The sequence below is a fragment of the Trichoderma aggressivum genome (genome assembly GCF_033847375.1).
Source record: "Trichoderma aggressivum f. europaeum strain CBS 100526 chromosome Unknown scaffold_059, whole genome shotgun sequence".
Classification (NCBI taxonomy): Eukaryota; Fungi; Ascomycota; class Sordariomycetes; order Hypocreales; family Hypocreaceae; genus Trichoderma; species Trichoderma aggressivum.
Genome location: NW_026946425.1, coordinates 147,620 through 170,213, shown reverse-complemented (window position 1 = coordinate 170,213; position 22,594 = coordinate 147,620). Strand labels below are relative to the sequence as shown.

At 49.2% G+C, this 22,594-nt stretch overlaps 6 protein-coding genes across 6 annotated transcripts; 3 read left to right on the top strand and 3 right to left on the bottom strand.

Moving 5' to 3' along the window:
• Positions 1-765: 765 nt before the first annotated feature.
• On the top strand, positions 766-5,821 carry Triagg1_9818 (uncharacterized protein; the record flags this gene model as incomplete). The annotated part of the gene is made up of 8 exons (XM_062904818.1): positions 766-1,177; positions 1,227-3,754; positions 3,808-4,097; positions 4,165-4,507; positions 4,565-4,929; positions 4,982-5,088; positions 5,157-5,539; positions 5,606-5,821. The coding sequence occupies 8 exons, from the start codon at positions 766-768 to the stop codon at positions 5,819-5,821; spliced, it is 4,644 nt and encodes a 1,547-aa protein (XP_062751275.1).
• Positions 5,822-6,179: 358 nt separating this feature from the next.
• Positions 6,180-9,603, bottom strand: Triagg1_9817 (uncharacterized protein; the record flags this gene model as incomplete). Its single annotated transcript, XM_062904817.1, has 5 exons — positions 6,180-6,770; positions 6,828-7,228; positions 7,872-9,108; positions 9,194-9,389; positions 9,443-9,603. The coding sequence occupies 5 exons, from the start codon at positions 9,601-9,603 to the stop codon at positions 6,180-6,182; spliced, it is 2,586 nt and encodes an 861-aa protein (XP_062751274.1).
• A 329-nt stretch (positions 9,604-9,932) lies between these two features.
• On the top strand, positions 9,933-11,755 carry Triagg1_9816 (uncharacterized protein; the record flags this gene model as incomplete). Its single annotated transcript, XM_062904815.1, has 3 exons — positions 9,933-10,331; positions 10,400-10,858; positions 10,925-11,755. The coding sequence occupies 3 exons, from the start codon at positions 9,933-9,935 to the stop codon at positions 11,753-11,755; spliced, it is 1,689 nt and encodes a 562-aa protein (XP_062751273.1).
• An 82-nt stretch (positions 11,756-11,837) lies between these two features.
• Positions 11,838-12,948, bottom strand: Triagg1_9815 (uncharacterized protein; the record flags this gene model as incomplete). The annotated part of the gene is made up of 2 exons (XM_062904814.1): positions 11,838-12,584; positions 12,652-12,948. 2 exons carry the CDS (start codon positions 12,946-12,948, stop codon positions 11,838-11,840), a joined length of 1,044 nt encoding a protein of 347 aa, XP_062751272.1.
• Positions 12,949-13,839: 891 nt separating this feature from the next.
• On the top strand, positions 13,840-17,089 carry Triagg1_9814 (uncharacterized protein; the record flags this gene model as incomplete). Its single annotated transcript, XM_062904813.1, has 6 exons — positions 13,840-14,017; positions 14,094-15,649; positions 15,698-15,885; positions 15,947-16,091; positions 16,158-16,266; positions 16,332-17,089. 6 exons carry the CDS (start codon positions 13,840-13,842, stop codon positions 17,087-17,089), a joined length of 2,934 nt encoding a protein of 977 aa, XP_062751271.1.
• Positions 17,090-17,299: 210 nt separating this feature from the next.
• Positions 17,300-21,561, bottom strand: Triagg1_9813 (uncharacterized protein; the record flags this gene model as incomplete). The annotated part of the gene is made up of 5 exons (XM_062904812.1): positions 17,300-17,565; positions 17,638-18,192; positions 18,253-19,113; positions 19,623-21,252; positions 21,343-21,561. The coding sequence occupies 5 exons, from the start codon at positions 21,559-21,561 to the stop codon at positions 17,300-17,302; spliced, it is 3,531 nt and encodes a 1,176-aa protein (XP_062751270.1).
• Between the last annotated feature and the right edge of the window lie 1,033 nt (positions 21,562-22,594).

The window sequence follows — 22,594 nt, the reverse complement described above, 5'->3', positions numbered from 1 at the left end:
ATCCAGCTTGTCGGGATGACGCGCAACAGCGTTGGAGATGGAAGTTGGCAGGGCAGTGTCAGTATTTTTAACGCGACGGGAAACGCCATTAGCAACTTAGCACAGTACAGGTACAAGCAGAGGGTACGGTTTGCATTTAGTGGAGTACCGCCACCTAGTGGTATATATTATAATAGCAGGATATATATAATCAATACAAGTTATATTGAATTAATATTAAATCTTAAATATCTTATAATATTTAATAAAGTACATACTATATAATATTATAATATAATTAAACTTAAACAATTTAAATTTTGTTAAAAATATACTCATAATATAACAAATGTGAAATGTTAATAATTATTATTATATTAATAATTTTTTTTTTCAAGTAGTAGTATTAAAAAGATTGGAAAAATTACTGCTGCTTCTGGCACTGTTATATATGCATCTCCCTTATCGGGTCTTCATGTCCAATAATGCATCCATGATACTAATTGGCACCGTGCATATGCAGTGACTAAGCGTGGATGCTTCGTGCTGCTTCACATGCGCCACCTCTAAGTGGATGTTAGTTGTTGGCTGTAATGACAGCATAGGTGTCTTGCTGTCCTTGGCTCGTGTCTTGTTTCTTGCTATGTGTACTTAGCCGCCTGGTCACATCTGATTGATATCGTCGACGCTGCTTCTTACAAATTCTTTCTTTCTTTCTTTTCCCTTTCGTGAATGGTCTAATCAAAAGTAATCCTCCAATTGGCGGATACCCAATGCATTGCGAATATGGCAACCCCCTCACCCGTTCACAGCGTGCTGCCCGCATCGCCAACTCTGCATCATGATATCCCGAGGATGCAATATCGAAGCTGTCCCGTATCCATCGCCGTAGAGCCTGTTTCACTGGTCATATCCGAATGTATAGCGATCACCTCAGCTATTCAAAAGCATGCGCGCTCCTCCCATTTCTCCGTCTCTGCCATTCTTGGCGGAAATCCTAATACTATACAATTCGGATCCTCTAAACAGCAACCCCAGTCGCGAGACCGAAGTGTTGGAGGTCCTTTTGGAGACGAAGATCAGGATGGAGCGGCGAGCAATCGCTGGAGCTTTCAAGGTCAGAGGACGAAGGGCTTGCAGGATAGCCCAATGATCGCAGGATTCGGCAAGCTTCGCCACGAGATTACGGGTGTTCAGAGTGTGTACTGGCTTCATCTTGGCACTCACTTTCAGCTAATAATAAATAGATATCCATTCATTTGATGCCCTGACGCTCCTGACCCCATTTCTCTTCGTAATCCAAGAGAAAGGAACTGCGGCACCGATTACGATACTAGCTCTAGGCGCACTGAGGAAATTCCTAGCTTATGGGTTTATCGCTTCTGAGTCTCCTCGCTTTGCACTGGCTATGCAATCGCTCTCCGCCGCTGTTACACACTGTCAATTTGATATAAGCGATTCGGCCCAAGGCGAAGTCGTGCTGCTCATGATCCTCAACTTGATGGAGGACATGATGTCTGGACCAGGAGGCTATATATTAAGCGACGAGAGTGTTTGTGATATGATGGGGCGCGGCTTGGCTATATGCTCTCAGCCCCGGTTCTCGCCTGTCTTGAGGAGAACGGCTGAAGCTGTCCTAGTCAGAATGTGTCAGATCATATTCGAGGATATTAAACATCTCGAGGTCGAGGTCGGGGACGATTCTTCTGTCATGGATCAGTTGGCCGATCAACACATGGAAAATGTAAAGATGGACACTACGGCTGGTAGTACTGTTGCAGAACCGCTTGTCTCTGCTCCTACTGGAGATGAGACCGCTCCGGAAATTTCAGAGAAGGCTGGCAGTGAGAAGGCGGAAGAAGGATCTGAAAATATCCCCCCGGTCGAAGAAAATGAAAGCGATACAGAGTCATTGGATCTTCGGCCATACTCACTACCTTCCGTTAGAGAGCTATTTCGAGTCTTGGTCAACTTCCTGGATCCCAACGATCGCCATCATACCGATACAATGAGAGTGGTGGCTTTGCGGATAATACATGTTGCGTTGGAAGTGGCTGGCTCTTTCATAGCACGTCATCCCGCTTTGGCAACCATTGCCAAAGATCAGCTATGCTGTTATCTCTTTCAACTTGTCCGATCCGATAATATGGCTATTTTGCAAGAATCGTTAACGGTTACGGGAACACTACTCGCAACCTGCAGAGGCGTCCTCAAGCTCCAGCAGGAACTCTACTTATCGTATTTGGTGGCATGCCTTCACCCGACAATTCACATCCCTCGCGAAGCTGGTATTGACCCCTCACTGTACGCTGGTATACCAGAGACGCCAAAACTGGTCAAGCCGCCGCCATCGCAATCTAACAGCGGACGGTCAACTCCTGTTCCTGTTAAAGACCGACAAAAACTCGGGTTGGAAGGGGGTGCGCGTAAACCCGATGCTAGGCAGGCAATGGTGGAAGCTATTGGTGTTCTATCTAGGATGCCAACATTTGCTGTTGAGTTGTTTGTCAACTATGACTGTGACGAAAATAGGTCGGACTTGTGTGAAGACGTGATTGGGTTACTTTCGCGTAACGCCTTGCCGGACTCAGCAACATGGAGTACTACAAGTGTTCCGCCTCTCTGCCTAGACGCCCTCCTGCGCTTTATTCAGTTCATGGCTGAGAGAGTGCATGATGACCCTGTCCATGAAAATTTTCCGGATCCCGAGATGTTGAGAGAGAAGAGGCGACGGAAGAAAACCATCATCATAGGGACGAGCAAGTTTAACGAGAAGCCAAAGTTGGGACTGAGCTATCTTGAAGCGAGCAATATCATTACCGATGTTGGAGATCCTGTTGCAGTGGCTAAATTCCTCAAAGGAACATCGCGAATATCGAAGGCAGTTCTCGGAGACTTTCTATCGAAAAAGGGAAACGAAGCTATCCTGGGAGCCTTCCTGGAGTTGTTCGATTTCTCTGGTAAACGAATTGACCAGGCCCTAAGAGTGATGCTGGAATCTTTTCGACTGCCGGGCGAAGCACCCCTGATCGCAGCAGTAGTCGAGTCTTTCTCCGAGAAATACTGCGACTGCAATACGCTCTCTGAGGTGGCTAATAAGGATGCTGTTTTCATTTTAACATACGCTATTATCATCTTAAACACTGATCAACACAACCCAAATGTGAAGTCCATGAAGAGGATGACCCTCAACGACTTCTCCAGAAACTTGCGAGGGCAAAACAATGGCCAAGATTTTTCGCCAGATTATCTCAAGGATATTTACGAATGCATTAAATCGAATGAGATCATATTACCTGATGAGCACGATAATCAGCACGCGTTCGATTATGCCTGGAGAGAGCTTCTTTTGAAATCCGAGACGGCGGGCCATCTATTCACTTGCGATACCAACATTTATGACGGCGATATGTTTGCGGCAACCTGGAAGCCAATTGTCTCTACTCTATCGTATGTCTTCATGTCCGCGACGGATGATGCCGTTTTCGCCCGGATTGTCACTGGATTTGATGAATGCGCCCGCATTGCAACAAAGTATGGCAATGTTGAGGCACTTGATCAGATCGTTTACTGCCTAAGCCACATCACTACATTGGCTACTCGTGTGCCGTTTAATACAGCTCTGAACACTGAAGTCCAGGTTGGGGACGGCAGAGTCATGGTCAGTGAGCTTGCTGTAAAACTTGGCAGAGACTTCCGTGCACAGCTTGCAGTGCTCGTGTTGTTCCGGGTCGTTATTGGCAGTGAGGCTCTTATTCACAATGGGTGGAAACATGTTAGTATTTACCCATGGAGTCTGCATTGCTCCGTCAAGCTAACTGTTCATAGATCATTCAGATATGGACCCATCTCTTTTTGAATTCACTAGCACCGCCCCTTTCCTCGACAGATCTCCCAACTCTACCAATTCCAGCCATTCCTTTGCAGACTCCCTCGCAGGTCATAGATAGGGCCGCAAGATCTAACGATATTGGATTCTTTTCTGCATTCACATCGTACATCTCTAGCTACGCTGCAGACGATCCACCCGAGCCATCAGACGAGGAGCTGGAGAGTACATTGTGTACTGTTGACTGCATTAACTCTTGTAATATCGATAAAGTCTTGAACAACATATCGTGAGTTCTGGCCGTTACTTTCGCTTTGTAAAACAAACATATTGAAAATTTGCTGACTGGGTGTTAGCAAACTACCCCCGGCTCGCATTGACATCTTAGTTCAGGCATTGCTAGAACAACTACCACAGAGCGACCACTCATCTGTCATTGGTGTAAAACAGGACAATGTGACAATCGTACCTCCTAATGGATCGATTTCGCCATCAGGCCTACCGACTTACGATCCCTCTACGCCTTTTATTCTTGAGCTCTGTACCATTTTGACTATCCGAGATGGTGAATGTACCACGAGCACCGCAAAGCAAGTCCTCGACTCTGTCCATGGTATTTTGCGCGATCACAGCCAGTGGCATGGTATCACCGTCTCGCGCGCAGCATTTTATGGTCTCATGATACTGAAGTCGGGCTACGTATGTGTTCTCCGCGAATATCCCCAGACTCCACGTCGACTAACTTATAATTGAAAGGATCATGATTTTGTGAATGTACCAATTTTCCTTCACACTATCTCTAGCCTACCACAGGATCTACTGCTAAAGACGGCGGATATTATACTCTCTGGGCTCTCGATTTGCACGCGTGACCCCGGCCCTCTGAGAAGTGAGATGATGACTTCTCCTGATTTCTGGGTCATTTTACGGGTGGTGTCGGGAGACGCCAATGCTGCGGCTCAAATTTTTGATATCTTGGAGAGAAGCACAACTGGAACCCCCCCTGCAATCATGGCCGACAATTATGAAGCAGCAATCTCACTTTTGAATCATTTTGCATCAGCAGCTGATCCTCTGTCTCCTCGCGATTCTAAGGCGCAGGAATCGACCAAGAAAGATGCGTAAGTCGACAGCAATATCCTCAAATAGGCCAGAAATTAACATGATATGCAGTGAGACCCAAGTAACAGCAAGAGGCTGCCAAGCTGTCAACACCTTGCATAGTATGACGTCTCGAATCCCACAGCTTATGCAACAGTCTCATCTAGAGAGCAGCGAGGGTATGTTCCATATGTCATTTTATCTTACAATTGTGTTGTGCTTTTGATGTGTTAACATGTTCTATCAGCGTGGTCGGCCTATTGGTTACCAATTCTTCAAGCACTTACGACACAATGTACCAACTCTTGTCGTGATGTTCGCCAGCTTGCATTCTCGGCCCTTCAAAGGTCGCTACTCTCCCCGGAGCTCACCTGCAGCGATCCAAAAGAATGGACAGCAATATTTAGTAAAGTTCTGTTCCCTCTAATTTTTAGACTTTTGAAACCGGAAGTCTTTTCCTCTGACCGGGACGGGATGAGCGAAATGCGTGTTCAAGTAGCATCTCTCCTCTGCAAAGTGTTTTTGCAGTACATGGTTCTGTTATCCGAGTGGGACGGCATGCTGGACCTTTGGATTAAGATCATTGAGATCATGGATCGCCTCATGAACAGTGGACAAGGCGACAGCTTAGTACGTTCCCCCCATTGTCCCACTTATGTTTTATCGCTGGCTTGTATAAACTAACTTTATTTGAAGGCGGAGGCAGTACGGGAAAACTTGAAAAACGTTGTTTTGTTTATGGCGACCAGCGGCTATCTGGTTTCGCCCGACAAAGACCCATCGAGGAAGAAGCTCTGGGATGAAACGTGGGAGAGGGTAAATAGGTTCTTACCGGACTTGCGGAATGATATTCTCAATGAAGAGACCCCCGAGTCTACTGATACTAAAGACGGCGATGGCGAAGAGAAATAGAAGAATTTTTTTTCTGGCTAGAATATAACTATGTTTATGCTCACTCTATATAATGTTAATACTATTGTGGTATAAGGCGGCTGTACAAACCGGAATTAATAACTAGGAATTTTTATTGTTTTGCTCGTGGTATATACACCAGATGATTAACTGCTGAGACAGGATTTTTCTTGACTCAGTCTATACGTACACATGTATATTCCTCTATAATCCGATCCCACCGTTGCGCCCTCCCGCTCTTAGCTAAAATATTGAAATGGACATTATTTATTGTCTTGCCGTGCCTTTCCATTAATGCAATAGTTGCCCTTCATTCGTACAATGTATTCTTTGTCGTAACAGCGACCTAGTTCGTCGCTTAGTTCTTGGCCTTCCGAGACCGAGTCGAAGAGCCATTGGTAGCAGCATAGCCCTCGCCATGGGCGGACACTCCAGATGCCGAAGCTGATGCCTTCGAAGCTTGGCGTGTCGACTTTTGCGCAGCGGACTTCCTCCCCTTGTTTGCATAGGTTGCAAAATAAAACGAAATGAAGAGGACAAGATATGAGCTGAGAACAATGATGCCAGAGTAAGCAGCGAATTCTTTGCCGGCGCAGTTCCCCCAGTTGGGCATCCAAGGCCAGTAGGTGAATGTAAAGTATGTGTATGATGCAAAGTAGACGAAGCCGAGGTCGATGACAAACTGGATGATTTGTAGGCGAGTCACCCACTCCTTCCACCAGATGCGCACCCCGCAAGCGCTCTGGAAATAGTACCAGTACATGACGACGTGGACAAAGAGGTTTAGAGAGATGGGAACCCATTGGACCGATGTGCTGCCAATTAGCTGGGTATAGCAAAGGACAGCCGTTGCGCCATGGTGGTAACAGTGAAGGAAAGTCAGAGGCTTCTTCTTGAGGAAGAGAAAAATTGTATCCAGGAGTTCGAGGTATTTGGTGAGATAGGTCATCTATGAGAAAGGATTAGCATGTAGGTCACTTGGAAGTCTCTTGAACGACAAGCATACATAGTACAGGACCACGAGAGGTTGGGTCCAGCCGCCATCAGCATCGCAGACGGCGAAGAGGGTTCCGCGTCGAACGATAGTGGGGAGCAGTTGCTCAATGAAAAGGGCGAGGAGAATAGCGCTGACAGCCGTGAGGACGAAGTTGTGTATCAGAAAGAACGTCTTGAGCTTGAAGGGCTCCCGGGCCCGCATCAGCTCGCGGCCACCGAAAATAATGAGGTAGTAAATGGCGACAAAGATGGACGTGTCCCTCAGCGTGGACATGGGCGTCTTGCCAACGACAAAGTCAAACTCCTCGGCCGGATATCCTGCCACATACTCAAACGCCTTGCTAAAGAGCGGCCACAGGTGGATGCCAAAGGGTCTCTCGACGCTGGGAAGGGGCAGTGAGTCTGCCATGACTGCGAAAACAAACGGTAGAACCCAATTGGGTTATGCAATGGCAAAGAACAGCGCAATTCAACGAGAGAAATGGGACGGGGAGAAGGAGAGAGAGAAAAACAGAGGCCCAGATATAAGACAAGGTCAGTAAGAAAGTCGATGCCGAGTGGCTGAAAGCAGGGCGGCCTTGGGTGGGTAAGGCGGCTTTCGAAGCCCGACTGTACCGAGTACCAGAGAAAAGCGATAGAATAGGGCCAAGAGCGCGTCAAGAATACACACGTTTTCTTCATCGGAGTCTTCGGGTCTCCTCTCCCGCTAAAATTGCGGAGCGCGCCGGGCCAGCCTACTTTTAACTACCCTCTGTGCTATACCGTAACTATCATAAGTGTCAGATATTGACCCAATTGTGCTTCCAAGCATGGGGCGGGCAAAGGCACCATCTATCGTGGTTACACCAACAGATGAGCGAAAAGGTGTTATCCAGAACCAAGTGCTTGCTTGCATTATCATTATCTTCATACGTACTGCGGCCTATCCTACCAGCCTGGAACCACCGTGCCTATGCATCTACCAGCATGAAGCATTGCTTCACCACAGCTCACCTGACCTTTGTTCCCAACAATGCTCTGCCTCCTTCGGCTCTGCCCTCTTCCGCTATCTTACCACTAACCCTTCGTCGCTCGTAAGCGGCTGAGGGGTTCAGCCAAAAATCGTTTCCGGACGAAACTTTGCGGCCGCTGCCGAGTGCAGTTGGTCCCGCCGCAACTTCATCACCGCTCGAGTGCCTTGTGTCAAAGTGGCTGTCAAGCTGGATAGAGCTATCTCGATACCTCTGGGACCGCATGTTCTGCTCCTCCTGGCTCTGTTCAATGTCTTGACTCAGCCAGCTGGTTGGCTCTCCGTCAGAGGCTTCATACTGTGCGTCAAAATCTATCTGACCGCGGCGGGTATTGCGAGCATTTAGCGGCTTTGGGAGGATTGGGTTCGACGTTAGGGGCTTAGGGTGCGTGATGCCAAGGCGGCCCTTCTGTCGAAGAATGTCGCCCAGGGTGCTCTCTTCACCCTCTGAATCGGATGAAATTCCACCCATGCTATACGGGTTTTCTAGAGCGGCATAGGACTTTGAGCCTGAGGAACGATGGGAACGCACTGCACGCTGACCGGGCATAAGTGCTCGTGAAACTGCGGGTGGTCTCCGCGTCTCTGCATCCTGAGTCGCAGGGGCCTTGCCGACCCTTCGTGGCGATGTTTCGGGCTCATGGGACGGGACCTCGGAGTAAGAGATTGGGTTTGACGCGCGTGGCTGATATCTAAGCGGAGCCTTCTTGCGTTCAGGTGAAGCGCTGATTCTGGACCCCATGCTGATGGCAGAATCACGCGATTCAGTCCTTGTGTGCATGAAAGAAACCGAGACGCGTTCTGGTACTCCCTCATAGACGCTCGCCGAATTACGCCGACTCTCCAGCCAGGGCTTCTCAGCCTCAGGTCCGTAGCTCGTAGTGGTGGATAGCGACGATTTGTTTCTCTTATGCGCGGGCCGGGCCGTTAAATTGTCCTCGAGAGGGTTCATGTCCGGCGGCATAAGGCTAATCTTGCGGAACAGCCATCCCAGCCAGGCACTTGACGAGAGTGTGATCAGATGCAAGCTACCTGCGCCAACCGCGGTATACAGCACAGCTGAGGTAAACTTGGGCATTATGTCCTGATTATTGAAGACGATCCCCCAATTTGTCGCATTCTTATGTAAGGTAAGGGCTCCGAGAACATAGCCAGCTATAGCCCCCGAGTCCAGTACGACACAGCCGAAGTGGTAAGCCGCTGAGGACGCAGGTGCTCTAGCCACCGCATCTCGGGAGAGGTGGTATATGGCGTAAGCTGAGTGGGTGATTGTTATCGCTTGCTGTGAACAGTATTAGCTATCTTAGTACTCCGTACTCCTGTGAGAAATCCACAAGACCCAAGACGTCTTGAGGCGAGCTACATACCAGGATCCTCATTGCCCAAGCGGTCGTGTCGTCTACGCCCGTAAACAGAGAAAAGAGAACCAGCACGCCAATGGCGGCAATCAACTGCAAACCACGCAGCGCAAGTTGAGCTCGTCTCAACCATGTGATGTAGGCCTTGATCCTGAGATCCAAAGGGGTATAATTGCCCGATCGATGTGGTAGAATGACATGGTAGCTAAAACAGAATGTCAATCAATGCTTATTGCGTCTCACTTAGAGCAAACGTACTCAGGATGAAGATCAAACGACACTAACGGTCCCTTTAGCGCAGCTTTTCTCGGTTTGGGCTCCCAGCTCGCGCGGGTAACAGCCTTTGGATCAAAAGTAGCAGTTGGGAATCTCGAATCCGGGCGCGATGGCGCACTATACATGAAAGGCTGCTGGACCATTCCGTCCAAGTCGGGGCACTTCCGCCCTTGCAAACGACACGCGTGGAATTGTGCTTGCTGTGGAATGCTGTGACTCTCCCAAACAATGGAAGAAAAAGAATGAAGAGGCTTGGAAATGCCAGTCGCGCAAAGGGATGGAGGAATGGCCTTTTTTTCCAATACGATTGATTACCATGTAGTACAACACCGTATTAGCTAGCGCAATGCATGACGCTCAGCTTGCTCCCTGCCGCTTCCCGCCTCTAGAGCTGAGCTCTGATTGGGAGTTGGTGAGGCCGTACTGGGCGCCGGGTTGCCACAGCAACACACTTTCGGAGCTCCGATGACCGATGCGGTCCGGCCCGATCTGCCAAGTGAGAAAGAATCTTGAGCCGTTCGCCTTCACTCCGCCGTCCGGTGGGCATCATGAGGGAACATTTCTTTTCCACTGCAATGGGCTACCGCAAGCGCCCGTTTTCATGATGACTCTCACTCTTCCCAGGCGTGCGGCGTGGGCACGTCGAAGCCTTTCTCTCAGAGGCTCCGTGAGGAATTACAGTGTCTCACCATGTCTCTCGCGCCAGGCCGATGCCCCCTTTCGCATGGCCGTAGTTGGATCTGGTCCCGCTGGATTTTATACGGCATATCGTGTCATGTCTAAGCTTTCACAGGCTCGTGTAGACATGTACGAGGCTTTACCGGTCCCGTTTGGTCTTGTTCGCCACGGAGTTGCTCCGGACCATCCCGAAGTAAAGGTGAAGAAGCTCTTGCGTCTCCATCCATGAAGCTAAATGATCTAACAAAGCCTCAAATTTAGAACTGCAAAGACAAGTTTGATGAAGTTGCTTCCTCTCCCAATTTTACGTTTGTAGGAAATGCCTCCATTGGCCATCCTGGGCATTTAGCAGAGCATTGCACCATACCTCTCAAGGTACTCATGAGTCATTACGACTCTGTTGTCTTTGCATACGGGGCGGCAGAGGACAAAAAGCTTCATATTCCAGGCGAAACATCTCTTCAAGGCATCTACTCAGCTCGCGAATTCGTCGGCTGGTACAATGGCCATCCAGATTGTGGCCAACATGAGCCAGATCTATCACGGGCAGAGGAAGCAGTCATCATCGGTCAAGGGAATGTTGCCTTGGACGTAGCCAGAATATTATTAGAGGATGTTGATGTGCTAAGGAAGACTGATATATCAGATCGAGCCCTCGCGCAGTTAGCGGAAAGCCGCATTAAGAGGGTTCATGTTGTAGGGCGGAGAGGGCCAATGCAGGTAGGCAGAGCAACTTGGGCAAAGCTGCGTTCATCGTTGATTGCATCGCTAATTTCACTACTTTAGGCGGCATTTACAATCAAAGAAGTGCGAGAGCTAATGAAACTTTCTGGAGTGGCTTTTCACGGGGCGGATAACTCGCTGATACCAGCAGCTCTTGATACCCTCCCAAGAGCCACCAAGAGGCTCATGGAGGTCATTCGAAAGGGAACATCAGCTAGCGTTTCTGAGTCACCGAAATCTTGGTCACTGGACAACTGCTTGTCGCCAAAGGCCTTTGTTGCAGACAGGCGGAATCCTTCTCTTGTAGGCAGCACCGAGTTTTATGTAACGAAGCTGGAACATCCATTCGACCCTCGATCGTCGGTAAATCGTACAGAGGAAACCGTCATCCTTCCATCGGATATAGCTTTTCGATCTGTCGGTTACAAATCTGTGGCTCTACCGGGATTTGCCGAGGTCGGTATCCAGTTCGACGAGAAGCGAGGAATCATCACCAACGACGGGCTGGGCCGAGCAACACAATCGTCAACCGACCTCGTTGAGCCTGCCGGGACTCATCCACCGGCTCTACCCGGCGTTTATTGCTCTGGCTGGGTTAAGCGGGGTCCCACTGGCGTGATTGCTTCTACCATGAGCGACGCATTCATAACCGGCGATGCTGTGGTTCACGACTGGCTGTCAGGGGCTCCCTTTCTAGATCGCTCAGGAAACGGCACGGCTGAGGGATGGGAGGCAATCAGAGCTGATGTTGGCGCCCAAGCTGATCAAGTAGTCACATGGGATCAATGGCGCCAGATAGACCGAGCCGAAACAGCGCAAGGGGTAACAAGAGGTAAACCTAGAGAGAAGTTTACCAGCATTAGAGACATGCTCAGCTCCATCAATGGCAAATGAGGGGCCAGGACATTGCATGGCATGTAATGTGTTGTACTATAATGTATTGTATTGTATTGTAATTGTACTATATTGTGGTTGTTTAAGAGCTCTTAATCTTCTCTGTTAATTCCGGAACCTTTTCAAAGAGGTCACCGACGAGTCCGACATCGGCGATCTGGAAGATGGGCGCATCGGGATCTTTGTTGATTGCCGCAATGACCTTGCTATCCTTCATGCCAGCCAAGTGCTGGATGGCGCCTGAGATTCCGACGGCCATGTACAGCTGAGGGGCAACAACCTTTCCAGTCTGCCCAACCTGGAGGCTGTTGTCTGCGTATCCGCTGTCGACGGCGGCTCGTGATGCGCCGACGGCGGCTCCCAGCGCATCAGCCAGAGGCAGCATGACCTTGTCGAATTCCTCCTTTGACTTGAGTCCACGACCTCCCGACACCACCTTGCCCGCGGTAGAGAGATCTGGGCGATCCGACTTGGCCAAGTCCTCAGACACCCACTCTGAAGCTGCCTCTGATTTGGCATCCACTCCGCTCTCTATGGGGGTAGAGGCCGCTTCGGGGGTCGCAGCGGGAAAGGCTGTGCCACGGATGGTGAGAATCTTGATGGCATCGGTAGATTCGACGGTGGCTATGGCGTTTCCGGCATATATGGGGCGGACGAATGTCTTTTCGTCTTCAATGGCTGTGACATCCGAAATCTGCTGCGAGTCGAGCAGAGCTGCGACTCTCGGTAAAACGCTTTTGCCGAATGCTGTGTGGCCGGCAATGACGTGGGTATAGCCGCCCTTCTTAATGTTCTCAACCAACAATGGCGCATAGTTCTCTGGGAGGCCCTAGTAGTTGAATTTGCGTTAGCATCGGGCTGTATGGTATCTCAGTCAAAAGTTGCGGCGTCCAGACTTTGTCATATGCACCGTTCTCTACGGTGATGATCTTCTCCAGCCCGTTTACTTTGGCAGCCTGCTCTGCGGCTGTTGAAACACTGCTTCCAGCCAGAAAGGCGTGAACAGAGCCACCAAGCTTAACGCCCGCCGTAACAGCACTGAGCGAGCCTTGAATCAGCTGGCCGTCTCGCTGCTCTAAAATAGCCAGCGTAGAGAGGGCATTGCTTCGGCTGTACTTGGACGCCTGTCGCAGGGTTCTGCCAAAGGCTACACCTCCACGCTTGGAGAGCAGTTGCCTGGTTAGCGACAACATGGTGAATCAATTGAGAAGATGCAGATGTCTAGGAGCATCACCTCTGGCCCAGAGCAGTTGGAAATAGGCTACTCTGAGCGGCTGGACGCGGCCCTCGGTTGTAGATTCGGCAGCCCGTTGTTCGCTCAAAGATGAGTCACGTGGACTCGGCCTTTGAAGGAAGAACACGGAGCACTCGAGGCGCTGGTAGTTTCTGGTACAGAGTAACGCCACCAAGCCAAGTAGAGACTTTAAGTACCGAGTACTAATTGAGACTGGTTACGTGTGAAAGGTGGGGCATAACGGCATTGAGGCCCTCAAGGTTGCGATGAATTCGAGATGATCTGCTTAGGTACCTATCGCTGTCAAACTGGCAAGGATGCAACATCATCATGTTAGACACCTTGTGGTACCTAACCTCTACCAGCTATGACCATTTATATGTTGCAAAGTAGATAGGTAGTATAGACGACTACTTGTATGCCGTACCTAATGTTGTTTGTATGTTCCGTTACTGTATTTTATCGTATTTAACCAAGTGTCCAGCAAATAAAGTATTGCGTTGCTCCAGTTTTTTTTTAATTAACGAAAAGGAAATAACACGGTTGCTCATGTATTTAGTGGCTGAGTTGAGTCGTCACTGTAAACTCAATTGACCTATCAAACGCTAGGTACCTAGTAGAATGGAACATGACCCCTTCGCGACGCCTATCAAATCTCTTTGAAATGCGCCAGCAGTATTACTTCCAGAATCTCTATATGTCCGCACCCTCTGCCTTGCAGAAGCCACGAATGATCGCAGCTCAAAGGCGCCCGGTAAGGTACGCTATGGAAGCTCTCTAACTATTCTGCCATTCATTTCGCCTTCTTTCTTGCTGTGTTCTTGCTGTTCGCATATCCTCGTCCACCGTCATGGCCGCCATGGGCCGGTTGGGTTTCCTGGCCCTTGCAGTGGTTTTCCACTTGGTCTACATTTATTCCATCTTTGATATCTATTTTGTTAGCCCCATTGTATCTGGCATGCAGCTGGTTTCGGTGGACCGTCCCGCAAATATAAAGAGTCCTGCGGATCGATTAGTCCTCTTTGTCGGTACGCTTGTCACGATGTCTTTCCAGGCTTGAACGCTCTACTCCCCATAGATTCTTCGCTAACCTGTACTCAATAGGCGACGGATTACGTGCCGACAAAGCATTCCAGGCCTTTCCTGAGCCATATCCCGAGTCGGACGAAGACCTCATCCCCAGACACTTGGCTCCCTTTGTTCGCTCCCGAGCCCTCCAGCATGGAACCTTTGGAGTTTCGCACACGCGTGTCCCTACCGAGTCCCGGCCTGGCCATGTGGCCATGATTGCCGGCCTTTACGAGGATGTTTCTGCGGTGGCAACGGGATGGAAACTCAACCCTGTCAACTTTGACAGCGTCTTCAACAGGAGTCGTCATACCTGGAGTTGGGGCAGCCCTGACATCCTGCCAATGTTCGAGCGCGGAGCTGTTCCTGGTCGTGTAGATGCTTATATGTATGCCGCCGATTTCGAAGATTTCTCCAAAGATGCGACACATCTTGACATCTGGGTGTTTGACCACGTCAAAGATTTGTTCACCCAGGCTGCAACCAACAAGACACTCAACCGAGCCCTTCGGCAGGACAAGGTTGTCTTCTTCCTCCACCTGCTCGGGCTGGACACAAATGGCCATGGTTTCAGACCTTTCTCAAAAGAGTATCTGCACAATATCCAAATCGTCGATAGAGGGGTTCAAGAGGTGACAGACCTCATCCAGAAATTCTATGCAGATGATCGAACAGCATTCATCTTTACCGCGGACCACGGCATGAGCGATTGGGGTAGCCACGGCGATGGCCATCCAGACAATACCAGAACGCCTTTGGTCTGTTGGGGCTCCGGTGTGGCTCCCCCCGTTCTCCATCCGGGAACAATTGCCCCGGGCCACGACGATTTATCGGCCGATTGGGGGTTGGATCATGTTCAAAGACATGACGTCGCACAGGCTGATATCGCTGCGCTCATGTCCTATCTCATCGGCGCCGAGTTTCCTGTAAACTCCGTAGGCAAGCTGCCTCTCCCATACTTATCCGCAAATACCCGTCAAAAGGCGGAAGCGCTGTTGGCCAATGCTCGCGAGATATTAGAGATGTATAGGGTGAAGGAAGAAAAGAAGCAAGCAAACGAAATGAGATATAAACCGTATGGTGCCTTTGGCGATGCAGGTCTTGCTCCGGCACAACGTGTGGCCAACATTGATCAACTAATCTCCCTCGGAAAATATGAAGAAGCTATCGAGGAATCCGACGCCCTCATCAACATTACCCTGGAAGGATTGCGCTATCTTCAAACCTATGATTGGCTATTTCTGCGAGCCTTGATAACAGTCGGATACCTCGGTTGGATAGCATATGCTATTGCAACGGTGATCAACTTGTATGTGGTTCCGACGTCAACTGCACCCAAACGCAGCACCTCGACCATCCTTGGATTTCTTTCCATCTTGGCGGCACTATATGCGTCCTTCATAGCATCCAAATCTCCTTCGACGTATTACGCATATGCTCTCTTTCCCGTTGTATTCTGGGAAGAAGTTTACGCTCAGAGGGGGAACCTGCAAGAAGGAGGCCGGTTGCTCTTTGGGCATATGGGATCAGCCGGTCATATTGCAGCCTTTGCTGTAAATGCAATTATTTACTGTGCCGTTATAGTATCTTTGGTAAGTTCACGCGTGTGTGACCCTATGAATGTTGCTGACTTAGTGTAGGCTCTCGGCTACATTCATCGTGAGATCCTGACCGGTCTGTTCATCTTGGGAACAATATGGCCCGTCGTGTGTGGCGCGTCCTTTATTCGCTCCAATGCTCTTCTCAGCATAGCATGGGCGATATCTTGTTTGGTTATGAGCACTTTCACGCTCTTGCCAGCAATGAAACACGAGAACGTTGACATGATGTATGTTGTATCTATACAAGTGGCCTCCCTTGCCTTTATCAATTCTAACATGTTGGAATAGCGTGGCCAGCGGTGTGATCATGAGCCTGATTGGAGTGCTCTATATGGGTTTTGAGCCTTTCGTACTGTCTGACTTTTCCTCTGAGCGTGCAAAGTCCAGTAATCACACAAATTCCTTGGTTGCTCGGGTGGCAACGGGTATTCAGGTATGTTTGCATTAGGCCTCTACAATACCATACATACGCAGGAAAGGTACTAAATACATATCACAGGTCGGCCTCATTATCCTTGCCACAATAGTGACACGCTCCAGCTCCCTATCAATTCAAGCCAAGCAAGGCTTGCCTCTGGGGAACCAGATCATGGGATGGATTGTTCTCGGTATGTCCTCTGATACGAAATATTGTCCCAGACATATGTTGGCCGGAAATTTTAACGAATAATAGTGTCATCTTTTTTGACCCCCTTGCTACATCGGTTATCGCCAAACAGCAATTTCATGCACCGCCTTGCCATGATGTTCTTCACGTGCGCTCCGACATTCATCATCTTCACGATTTCTTACGAGGGTCTATTTTATGTTGCTTTCTCACTTCTGTTGGTCATCTGGGTACGTCTAGAATATCGTATCGAGACGTTTGGCAAAAACCAAGCCGCCGGCACGAATGGGTCTGCAAAGACCGACAAAGCCGCATCGCATCGACCCTTGCGGCTATCGGATGCGCGTGTTTCCCTGTTCTTCATGGTCCTCCTTCAGTCGGCTTTCTTCAGCACCGGAAACGTTGCATCCGTCTCGTCATTCAGCTTAGACAGCGTTAATCGGCTGATCCCAGTGTTTGATCCATTTTCCCAAGGAGCACTGCTGGTTCTCAAGTTGATGATCCCATTTGTTCTCATTTCCGCAAATCTTGGCGTTTTGAACAAGCGACTTCAAGTGGCACCGTCAGCATTCTTCATGGTGGTCATGGCAGTCAGCGATATCCTGACCCTTTATTTCTTCTGGGTTGTTAAAGACGAGGGCTCTTGGCTGGAGATAGGATCCACTATCAGCCATTTTGTTATTGCCAGTCTTTTGTGCGTATTTGTTGCCCTGCTTGAAGGAGTCAGTGCCATGTTCATCAATGGGATTGATGTTGGCGACGGGTCATCTCAAAGCCCAAAGATTCAGGCCAACGGCAGCAAGGATTCGAAAAAGGAGAAATAGTGATAAAAGGACGGCGAGTAAGCATACGGGGCACGCCCAGCTACTTTCAGTTGCGAATAGAGAAGCTGTGGGCACCTTAATTATGACCTTACGATTATATCTTGCATTAGATTTAGAGATTAGCAGAGATATATTGCGTGCGTATGTAATCTTTGAACGGACGAAAACATAGACTGGTCGTTATTCATACTACCTCATACTCTAAATTACCTACTCTGGTAGTGTTATGCCAAGTTCTTGGGATTTATCCCTTACAGCCTGTACAGCCCCCTCGGGATTCGTTTCGCCAGGGTTTCGTAGCTGCCAAGCCATGCATATATCTAAAGCTTTGCCCGTCCAGACGCCTGGTGAGATGCCCAGTGCTTTAGCTAGAGCGCGGCCATCTATAAGACGTTTCAGGTTTGGAGCGTCGTAGACATCAAGCTCGGCGAGGTGTTTGAGGAATTTGTCCCATCCTCGAATAAATTCATCCCGGTCTATGATGGGTCAGTCAAAATCGACAATTCGCCTTAAACTCAGCGTTGCTGAATTTCGGAGCAAATGCTTACCTTTGTTATCCCCTGCAGGAAAGTCCTCTAGCTGCTCCATGGCATCGGCCAGTATCACTCCCAAGACCTGAAGCTTCCAATTTCCACCCACCGCTTCCCACTTTCTGATGGCCATACCGAACGTGTCTCGTTCGTGTATTTTCGGTGCAGATTCACATACCGCCTTCTTCAGTTCCAGTATCTCAGCACGATGTTTGTGACAGGCTCCCATGATGGTCGTGAGCTTATTCGAGGCTTTGAAACCTTCACGAGCAATGATACCAACCGGAGGGAGAGCATTCGCCTTCTGCTTGCGTCCAGATCGATCTTCTACAGGGATCCAGGGGCTAACAGCAGCGAGATTCCACGCCAGGTATGTGCTCTCCTCGTCGTCAACCAAGATTTGGCATATCGAACCAGGATCGCGATTCTGCAGTAATTCTTCGAGGCAGCTATACGAAACGTGCCATCTAGATATGTCAGGCATCGTTGTATTTCCTTGCAGCGGATCACTGAAGATGGCCTGGTAGAGACCAAGGCGATCTATCAGCTCCAGGGCCACTCGGGGGGTTTTGCCTTTATTAGTTCATATCAGTTTGCCGCTCCTATCATGAGGTGAGGAGCTTGTAGGCTTACCTTTCAACATCTTTTCCAGCTCGACGCCAACCCTTTCGCGGCTGATCTTTTTCCGGAGAGCCTCAAGTACCCTCTCATCACTCATAAACTTTTCTGACTCTGCGTCTATGGTAAAACCTAACCGAGAAGCGAACCGAATTAGGCGCAGTACTCTAAGAGGGTCGTCCATAAACGTCTGGAAAGGCTCCAAGGGGGTTCGAATTGTCTTGGCATCCATATCACGGATTCCGCCAGTAAAATCCTCAATCTGCTCCGTGTGCAAGTTATAAAATAGGGCATTTATAGTGGCGTCACGACGCAGAGCATCTTCCTCTGCAGTTCCAAACTCCATCTGAGGATTGCGACTATCTTCGGCATATGTCTCTTTGCGAAGATTGACGAAATCCAAGTCCATACCAAACAACTTGATCATGGCAGTCTCAAGATGCTTGGACTTGTCTGGATTGCTTGCGATGTGATGAAGCCTACCGATATCTCCGGGAGCAAATCCATGAGTCTGAGCGGCGTCAGGTTGCTGGCAATACTCTGAAAGATGCTGTGCAAATTGCTGTCCGGTCATGGCATTAATTGCCACGTCAATGTCGTGGCTCTCTGTTCCCAAAAGCCTATCCCGCACCCAACCTCCTGCCCAACGCAATACCAGCGGCTGGCCGAGCTTCACCGTCGTATCGATGAATTTGGCGACATTTACGAGGAGAAACCGGAGCTGCTGCTCCCGCTGGGTGAGCTGGACCGATCTGTTTGTCGACATGGTGGTGTTTAAAGCTGTGTCTCCCAGGAATGCGCTGAGTTTCCTCTTCATCATGAGGCGAGGGCCATATAGTCGCGACAACATAAAATGCGCGGTTACATTATCCTCTGCTTAATTGACGGTTAGTCATATCACCGATGGGTTGTGAGTAGTGGGTTTTTTGAGTCATACGAGGCGCGAGTTAAACAATGGACTTTTAGAGAGGTCTGCGATAAAGCTGTGCCTGGTATCCTACCCTAGAAAGTATGGGGTAGCTCGCGGGCTACATTGATGGGAGAAGCATCGAACGCAGCCTAAAAAAAAGAGTGTTACAATAGGGAGATTCTGGCCTTGAGTACCTCAGGTATGAATCGAATCGAATCGAATTAATCATTCGACAATGACATGGAAATTACTTTCACGACGAGCCACATGGAATGTGACATGGCAGGGTGTGACGTCATTATAATATTTGGCTTGCTTCATGCTATATCTTGCTATTCCATGCCGTTACGAACATCATCCGCCCACGATGGCATAATTTCCCTACACGCTGCTTCATAATCCTTTAGTTTTTGTCCCTTGGCGCTCAGCTCCAGAGTTGTCCAAAACATCGCCCAATTGCAACCCGCCAGCTTACTGGTCCCTACCGACCGCTCAAAATACCATTTATTGACGGGGTTATCCTTTCTGCTCCTCCAAAGCACGCCGTCAGGGAAACAGTCTCGGACCATGGCGTTGAATATGATGTCGGCAACCCCCCCACTGCCTTGACGGCTCCGGAGGACGGCGAATTTGTCGAGATATGGAACGAAGCGCCCCTGCTCATAGGCTGCTTGAGGGTCAATGTCATTGGGTTTCTCCCAGGTCAAAATGGCACATCCTTCGTATTCTCCCGCAATGATGACCCCGGCCAGGTTTTCTTTCGTACGCCGCAGGTAATCATCCACGTCCAGCTTGCGGCCGAAAGAATCCTCAATCAGAGTGACAAGTCGCTTCAAATCGATCTCCTTGTCTGACAGCTGCAGACGTCGCTCCCCAGGAGCCGGAGGACTCCATGGCGCCCTTCTTGGATCGGGGTAGATGGCTAGTGGCATGCCTCGTTTGACAAGAGTTGCATCATTCGACTCTGTCGTGTTCAAATATGCCGAATCCGGAGAGTGAATGCGCTGGAGGGGCAACGACGGGGAGAACACCGGCTTGTCAGTGAGGAGATTGTGAAGCAGGGGATTTTGTTTTCTGCGAGTCGTGACCATCCCATCAAACCCAAATTGATACTCGCCGTTTCGTATTGGGGAAAGCCCCGGAGACGAAGAGGTAGATGATGTGTTGGCCGCAGCGAAGGGGGTAGTTATGAGAACGGAAGCTGTTTCTGGTAAAAGAGAGAGGGTATCCCTTGCTAACTTGATGTTTTTGGCATGGGATCTATTTGCCTCCTCGGATAGACTGTTTTCCGGTTTTGATGATCTTTCATCACCCTTCAGATAACTCTGGAGCGTGTCATATTCTTGCTCGAGATTAACAAATCGCTGACAGACGCCGGGACGACCAGGCACAGGAGTACCTCCGAATGCATCCAGGATAATGACTCTCTCGACAGAAGCAAGCGGTTCAGCGCCCTGCCCAAGACTCCCATTCTGACTGTGATCGCGATCTTGCTCGAACTGGATTCCCGTAAAGTATCTCGTCAGTGCAAGGGAAGTTCTTTGAGCATCAGCAGGCGCGGGGGAAGTAATCTCATCGTTCCGCGCAAGAGATGGAATCACCGTGATCATGTTGTGTTGAAGTGCCCGATTGAGGATACCATAATCGTGAACATATATATCATCCCAAAAAGGAGAGGGCGAAGCCCCATGATAATGGGATGTACCGACAAGTACTTGTTCAACCAGTCTGGCGCCTGGTTTACCAAACGAATCGACGGCCTCACAGAGCCTCAAAGCCTCGTTTTGAAAGGTGGAACGACTCTCTCCTACATCACAATCCACAACGACGACGCTCAAAAGGCCAAGAACCCGAAGCTGGGTTAGGGTCTTGGCTATTCCGTTTATTGTGTCTGGCTGTAGTTTCTGCGGGTTCCGCAGGACCACAATGGCTACATCAAAGGGCCGTTGGACCTGAAGCTGTTTTGAGAGAGGTTTGTGCTGATGCTCAACTTGCTTCGATGCTCCAGCTGTAGAGGTGGGCTTTGGTAGTAGAGCATATTTTTGAAGATAGCCTTTGGCATCTCGCCTCGTGGCGGATGACTCTAGAACGGATACAATGACATCCTGCTACAGTGTTAATTATTTCGACAAGGCCATTGGCATGATCGTGCAAAGTTGCCGCGATCTATAACTCGGCAAGTAACTGATACGCACCCGATCAAGTTTTTGCTTCTTCGCTCGGCCCGCGGTGGGCGAAGAAAAGCTGCGAGCAATGGGGTTCCCAAATGTCCCAATTGCTGCTCTATTTTTCACTATGGACCAATTCAAAGATGATGAGAATCGTGGGGCCAGCTTTTTCCCGAAACAAAGTATGCCGCAATTCTGATGAGAAGAGTTGATGTTGGCACGGGTCCAGTATATGCTAGAGGCCATACCGCATCTCGGACCCCCGGAAGGGAGCCTTGATGGGGTTGTGAATCCAGAAACGCCTTGTGTAAGATGAATTGATAGTGCTCGTAACCCGGTAACTGCAGGCTTACTTCAAGAAATACACCCTGAGAGATATCTTGCCGGGGGATTAAGTGGAGGGAATTATGAAGGTAGAGGCGGATGAAACCAATTAATTCAAGCAGCAGTTATGACTGGGAGCAAGCAAACAAGCAAACAATGATGACTTGTCAATCCAATGGCCGATTATAGACACTGGTTAGTTTGTTACAGAGGCATTGGATGGGGTAACAAAGAAACTGATACCCTGTCGTGCACGTTGCAATTGAGCTTTGATAGGAAATTCTTCCAGTGTGGAGTTGCATGTGCTCGCTCGGTACCTGCACCGCAAATTCCCGGTGCCAAGGGACCTAACGCACGTATGACTCTTTGCCGTTACCGGCCATTTCCACCGAGGGTCGTCATACCTTAAATGGACCTCGAAATGATATTTGAGATAAGTCATTCAATTCCTCTCATACATACAAACTATCTCATGAATAGTGTATAAATGCACTCTGAGAACTTCAACTATTCTTCCCCCCTCCAACGAACCTCCTCTCAATTGTTCCCTCCTAAGTCAAATGTTTACCCATTTTGTAATATAGACACTAATTCATCCCCCCATAGGGAAATGAAACTGCAGGCAATCTGCCAATTACATGCAAGGATGCATGCAATAATTCGTCTCAAAACCCGCTCCTCAGCCACGCTTCCAGGCTGCCTTTGGGGTCATAAAAACGCCTAGCCCATGAAACGTGACTCACGCCGAATGATGATTTTCTCGGCTTGCCACCACTACAATCCGTATCTTGAGGCTCGAGTCTCACAAATGGCCAAATTCGCGGGTTCTTCTTATATGTACCTATTTAATATGCTGTGTGTTAGAGGAAAGACGACGCGGTTCTCACTCATCACCACCTCGCCTTCCACCAATCGCTCAATAATTCTTGAATAATATATACAGCTGTCAATCTCC